General features: G+C 41.8%; 1 protein-coding gene across 1 annotated transcript in view; it reads left to right on the top strand.

Moving 5' to 3' along the window:
- The first annotated feature begins 4,574 nt into the window (after positions 1 to 4,574).
- chm (CHM Rab escort protein) overlaps positions 4,575 to 7,500 on the top strand; it is a 45,183-nt gene continuing 42,257 nt past the window's right edge. Inside the window, exons 1-2 of the mRNA XM_028594628.1 lie at positions 4,575 to 4,677; positions 5,874 to 5,940. Coding sequence (XP_028450429.1) covers positions 4,626 to 4,677; positions 5,874 to 5,940 — 119 coding nt within the window. The 5' untranslated portion in view covers positions 4,575 to 4,625. The remainder of the gene's footprint in view (positions 4,678 to 5,873; positions 5,941 to 7,500) is intronic.

Here is a 7,500-nt window from a genome sequence, read left to right as displayed (position 1 = left end):
ATCTACACTAGACTCACATTTACTCTGACTCACATCTACACTGACTCACATCTACACTGACTCACATGTACACTAGACTCACATCTGCTCTGACTCACATCTAAACTAGACTTACATCTGCTCTGACTCACATCTACACTAGACTCACATCTGCTCTGACTCACATCTACTCTGACTCACATCTACACTAGACTCCGATTTACTCTGACTCACATCTACTCTGACTCACATCTACACTAGACTCACATTTACTCTGACTCACATCTAAACTAGACTTACATCTGCTCTGACTCACATCTACACTAGACTCACATTTACTCTGACTCACATCTAAACTAGACTTACATCTGCTCTGACTCACATCTACACTAGACTCACATCTGCTCTGACTCACATCTACTCTGACTCACATCTACACTAGACTCACATTTACTCTGACTCACATCTAAACTAGACTTACATCTGCTCTGACTCACATCTACACTAGACTCACATCTGCTCTGACTCACATCTACACTAGACTCACATCTACTCTGACTCACATCTACACTGACTCACATCTACACTAGACTCACATCTGCTCTGACTCACATCTACACTAGACTCACATCTACTCTGACTCACATCTGCTCTGACTCACATCTACACTAGACTCACATCTACACTAGACTCACATCTACACTAGACTCACATCTACACTAGACTCACATCTAAACTAGACTCACATCTGCTCTGACTCACATCTACACTGACTCACATCTACTCTGACTCACATCTAAACTAGACTCACATCTGCTCTGACTCACATCTACACTGACTCACATCTACTCTGACTCACATCTATCTCACATCTGGCAGTGACAGTTCCCCTTGCTCTGACTCACATCTACACTAGACTCACATTTACTCTGACTCACATCTAAACTAGACTTACATCTGCTCTGACTCACATCTACACTAGACTCACATCTGCTCTGACTCACATCTACTCTGACTCACATCTACACTAGACTCACATTTACTCTGACTCACATCTAAACTAGACTTACATCTGCTCTGACTCACATCTACACTAGACTCACATCTGCTCTGACTCACATCTACACTAGACTCACATCTACTCTGACTCACATCTACACTGACTCACATCTACACTAGACTCACATCTGCTCTGACTCACATCTACACTAGACTCACATCTACTCTGACTCACATCTGCTCTGACTCACATCTACACTAGACTCACATCTACACTAGACTCACATCTACACTAGACTCACATCTACACTAGACTCACATCTAAACTAGACTCACATCTGCTCTGACTCACATCTACACTGACTCACATCTAAACTAGACTCACATCTGCTCTGACTCACATCTACACTGACTCACATCTACTCTGACTCACATCTAAACTAGACTCACATCTGCTCTGACTCACATCTACACTGACTCACATCTACTCTGACTCACATCTATCTCACATCTGGCAGTGACAGTTCCCCTTGTCCTGTGTCAGATCATTGTGTGTTTCTTCCTGTCGTGTCTACTGCGTTTCCTTTATTTCTCTGGTTTTTGTTTTTCTCTTGTTTGTTTGATTCCCTGTCCCTGTTTCCTGTGACTTTTGGGAACAAGTTATTTGACTGTAGCTGTCAGGACTCCTTCAGTGTGTTTGTACTTGTATTTTGTGTGTTTATAAAGCCTCCTGCTCAGCCCACTCGCCTGCTCTCTGCTGGTGGGTCAGAATACCGTAACAGTATGTATTCAAAACAAGTATTACGTAACAGACATGCTCCTGCATTTTTACAACATAAATACTTACATATAAAAGTATATTTTTCATATTTATAAGACAAAATGAGGAGCCAAGGAGCCAAGGAGACAAGAAGGCAAGGAGAGGAAAGAGTTTTTTAACCATCTGGTCTTTTTAAGAAGAATAAAGAAGAAACAGTCTGTTGTTGTTGGCTTCAAATCACTCAGGGAGAGAGAGTGTGTCTGTGTGTGTGTGTGTGTGTGTGTGTGTGTGTGTGTGTGTGTGTGTGTGTGTGTGTGTGTGTGTGTGTGTGTGTGTGTGTGTGTGTGTGTGTGTGTGTGTGTGTCTGTCTGTCTGTCCGTCTGTGTGTGTGTGTGTGTGTGTGTGTGTGTGTGTGTGTGTGTGTGTGTGTGTGTGTGTCTGTGTGTGTGTGTGTGTGTGTGTGTCTGTGTGTGTGTGTGTGTGTGTCTGTGTGTGTGTATGTAGGACTTGGCAGGAAACTGATGCTGATTCATTGAGAGAGACTTCCTGTCTCTCTGTGATCAGACATCAGAGGAAACTCTTCTCTTCAGCAGCCACTGACAGCTAGAAATAGTCTGACTTTTATAAAAATATTCTGACTTGTTTCTCAAAATATTCAACTATTTTCCGAAATAGGCCTATTTGACTTTTTCTCTCTCAAATATTCTGATTTCATTTTGAAACTTTAAATTTTTTTTCTGAAAATGTTTAACTCATATCCAAAATATGCCTAATCAATTTTTTTCTTAAAATATTCGGATTTTATTTTAAAAAATATTCAAATTTCTTTCTAAAAATATCCAAATTTTATTTAAAATATCAACATTTTTTCAAAAAATACTTCAATTTTATTTTGAAAAAAATTCAACTTTTTTTCTCAAACTATTTAAAAAAATGTCTGAAACATTTCGTCTCCATTCACAGAAAAAGAGGTAAGTTCTGCTAAAATAATTTATTTTTAACTTTTCTTCATCCATCCATCCATCCATCCATCTTCGTCCGCTTATCCGTGTCGGGTCGCTGGGGAGCAGCTCCAACAGGGGACCCCAAACTTCCCTTTCCCGAGCAACATTAACCAGCTCCGACTGGGGATCGAGCGTTCCCAGGCCAGGTTGGAGATATAATCCCTCCACCTAGTCCTGGGTCTTCCCGAGGCCTCCTCCCAGCTGGACCTCCCTCCACCTAGTCCTGGGTCTTCCCGAGTCCTCCTCCCAGCTGGACCTCCCTCCACCTAGTCCTGGGTCTTCCCGAGGCCTCCTCCCAGCTGGACCTCCCTCCACCTAGTCCTGGGTCTTCCCGAGGCCTCCTCCCAGCTGGACCTCCCTCCACCTAGTCCTGGGTCTTCCCGAGGCCTCCTCCCAGCTGGACCTCCCTCCACCTAGTCCTGGGTCTTCCCGAGGCCTCCTCCCAGCTGGACCTCCCTCCACCTAGTGCTGGGTCTTCCCGAGGCCTCCTCCCAGCTGGACGTGCCTGGAACACCTCCCTAGGGAGGCGCCCAGGGGCATCCTTACCAGATGCCCGAACCACCTCAACTGGCTCCTTCGACGCAAAGGAGCAGCGGCTCTACTCCGAGCTCCTCACGGATGACTGAGCTTCTCACCCCTATCTCTAAGGGAGACGCCAGCCACCCTCCTGAGGAAACCCATTTCGGCCTCTTGTACCCTGGATCTCGTTCTTTCGGTCATGACCCAGCCTTCATGACCATAGGTGAGGGTAGGAACGAAAACTGACCCGGTAGATCGAGAGCTTTGCCTTCTGGCTCAGCTCTCTTTTTCGTCCTGGCGGTGCGATAGATTGAATGCAATACCGCCCCGCTGCGCCCGATTCTCCGACCAATCTCCCGCTCCATTGTCCCCTCACTTGCGAACAAAACCCCAAGGTACTTGAACTCCTTCACTTGGGGTAAGGACTCATTCCCTTTTCTTCAGTACCCGAATAATCAATTCTGTACATCCATCAGGAGTTGCTGACTCATCATACACACTGCTGACTCATCATTCATACTGCTGACTCATCATACACATTGCTGACTCATCATTCACACTGCTGACTCATCATACACACTGCTGACTCATCATTCATACTGCTGACTCATCATTCATACTGCTGACTCATCATTCAGACTGCTGACTCATCATACACACTTCTGACTCATCATTCATACTGCTGACTCATCATTCATACTGCTGACTCATCATTCACACTGCTGACTCATCATCCATACTGCTGACTCATCATTCATACTGCTGACTCATCATTCACACTGCTGACTCATCATACACACTGCTGACTCATCATACACATTGCTGACTCATCATTCATACTGCTGACTCATCATTCATACTGCTGACTCATCATTCACACTGCTGACTCATCATTCACACTGCTGACTCATCATCCATACTGCTGACTCATCATTCACACTGCTGACTCATCATTAATACTGCTGACTCATCATTCACACTGCTGACTCATCATTCACACTGCTGACTCATCATACACACTGCTGACTCATCATTCATACTGCTGACTCATCATTAACACTGCTGACTCATCATCCATACTGCTGACTCATCATTCACACTGCTGACTCATCATTCACACTGCTGACTCATCATTCACACTGCTGACTCATCATTCATACTGCTGACTCATCATTCTGGGATGGAGAGTTCAGGGTTACTGATAGAGGATAGATAAACAGGAGCAGCTGATCATTCAGTATATTAAAAACAAACGTGTATCTGATACATCATGGTTATTGGTTGATTCTGTGACGCGCTGGTCTGACCACGCCCCCTGTCTCGCTCTGCTCTGGCCACGCCCCCTGAGTTTCCCACAGAACAACATGGCCGCCGAGGAGCTACCGTCTGAATTTGACGTCGTCATTCTGGGCACAGGTACAGAAACAGCAGCATTTATATCACACGTTAGGATCCGGGTCCTTTATGTGGACGTGTGTCTGCGCGGTGTCACGGCTGTTCGGTTCTAAAACATCCCGGAATCCCGGTTTAAACCGGGGACACAGGCTGGGTTAGCTAACGGCTAACGGCCCATTCATTGTAAATGAGAGCGGCTAGCAGCTAACGGCAGGCAGCTGTGTTGTTGTTGCTAGAAGGGATACAGCTAAGGTACGGCGACGGCGGTTACGTTTTAATTAATTTTAATTAAATTTAGGAAAAAGATGGTGGTTTGGGTTTAAACACTCCAAAGGAACGAACACGCGATTCCTGGATGAAAGTATTAAAATTATTTTATGTTAGCGTCAATTTATTGTGATTTTTGCGTAACTTCCGGCCGTAGCTGTATCCCTTATAGCCACAACCCGCTAACTCATCTGCTGTGTTTGTTGACATATCTTCATGTTAGCAGCGGAGCTAACACACGGATAACGTTAGCTTCCTCAGCTTTTATAGATTATGTTGTGTCACTGTGGTGCTAACAGCTTTAGCCTGATGCTAACGGCGCAGGATCACGTGATGTCATTATGATGCTAACGGTTTATAACTGACAGCTACTCAGCTCCTCTGTAGTTACTTATTTACTTTAGTATTTCATCTTCTGCTACTTTGTACTTGTACTCAGAGACACACACACACATACACACGCACAGACACACAGAGACACACACACACTGCAGACCTGCCTCTCTGCCAGGATATTACATCACAATCACTACACAAAGACTCACACACATGCACATATATACACACGCACATAGACACACACACAGACACACACAGACACACACATACACACACATACAGACACACACACAGACACACACACACACACACACACACACAGACACACACAGACACACACACAAACACACACACACTGTGTAGCTAACAGCTTTAGCCTGATGCTCTCGCGTGATGTCAGTATGATGCTAACGGTTATAGCTGACAGTTAGCCAGGTTCTTCAGCTCCTCCGTTACATCTCCACCTGATGGGATCTCTGTGTTGTTGTTGTTGTTGTTGACTCCATGCCATTGTGAATGAGGGTCTCTCCAGTATGGATAAAGGGTTAGTGAACATTAACGTAAGTTATTGGTTATTGATTACTGATTATTGGTTATGGTGATGGGTTCAGGTCTCGCTGAGTCCGTGGTAGCAGCAGCTTTCTCCAGAGTCGGCCAAAGAGTTCTTCACCTCGACAGGTCAGTGAACGCACCTCACACCTATATTACTATCAGATATACACACCTACATTACTATCAGATATACACACCTATATTACTATCAGATATACACACCTATATTACTATCAGATATACACACCTATATTACTATCAGATATACACACCTATATTACTATCAGATATACACACCTATATTACTATCAGATATACACACCTACATTACTATCAGATATACACACCTATATTACTATCAGATATACACACCTATATTACTATCAGATATACACACCCATATTACTATCAGATATACACACCTCACACCTAGATTACTATCAGATATACACACCTATATTACTATCAGATATACACACCTATATTACTATCAGATATACACATCTACATTACTATCAGATATACACACCTACATTACTATCAGATATACACACCTATATTACTATCAGATATACACACCTATATTACTATCAGATATACACACCTACATTACTATCAGATATACACACCTACATTACTATCAGATATACACACCTATATTACTATCAGATATACACACCTACATTACTATCAGATATACACACCTACATTACTATCAGATATACACACCTATATTACTATCAGATATACACACCTATATTACTATCAGATATACACACCTATATTACTATCAGATATACACACCTACATTACTATCAGATATACACACCTACATTACTATCAGATATACACACCTATATTACTATCAGATATACACACCTATATTACTATCAGATATACACACCTATATTACTATCAGATATACACACCCATATTACTATCAGATATACACACCTCACATCTAGATTACTATCAGATATACACACCTATATTACTATCAGATATACACACCTATATTACTATCAGATATACACATCTACATTACTATCAGATATACACACCTACATTACTATCAGATATACACACCTATATTACTATCAGATATACACACCTATATTACTATCAGATATACACACCTACATTACTATCAGATATACACACCTATATTACTATCAGATATACACACCTACATTACTATCAGATATACACACCTACATTACTATCAGATATACACACCTATATTACTATCAGATATACACACCTATATTACTATCAGATATACACACCTATATTACTATCAGATATACACACCCATATTACTATCAGATATACACACCTCACATCTAGATTACTATCAGATATACACACCTATATTACTATCAGATATACACACCTATATTACTATCAGATATACACATCTACATTACTATCAGATATACACACCTACATTACTATCAGATATACACACCTATATTACTATCAGATATACACACCTACATTACTATCAGATATACACACCTATATTACTATCAGATATACACACCTACATTACTATCAGATATACACACCTACATTACTATCAGATATACACACCTATATTACTATCAGATATACACACCTACATTACTATCAGATATACACACCTATATTACTATCAGATATACACACCTACATTACTATCAGATA

This window comes from Perca flavescens, chromosome 13 (genome assembly GCF_004354835.1).
Source record: "Perca flavescens isolate YP-PL-M2 chromosome 13, PFLA_1.0, whole genome shotgun sequence".
Classification (NCBI taxonomy): Eukaryota; Metazoa; Chordata; class Actinopteri; order Perciformes; family Percidae; genus Perca; species Perca flavescens.
This window is presented reverse-complemented; position numbering and strand designations above follow the sequence as displayed.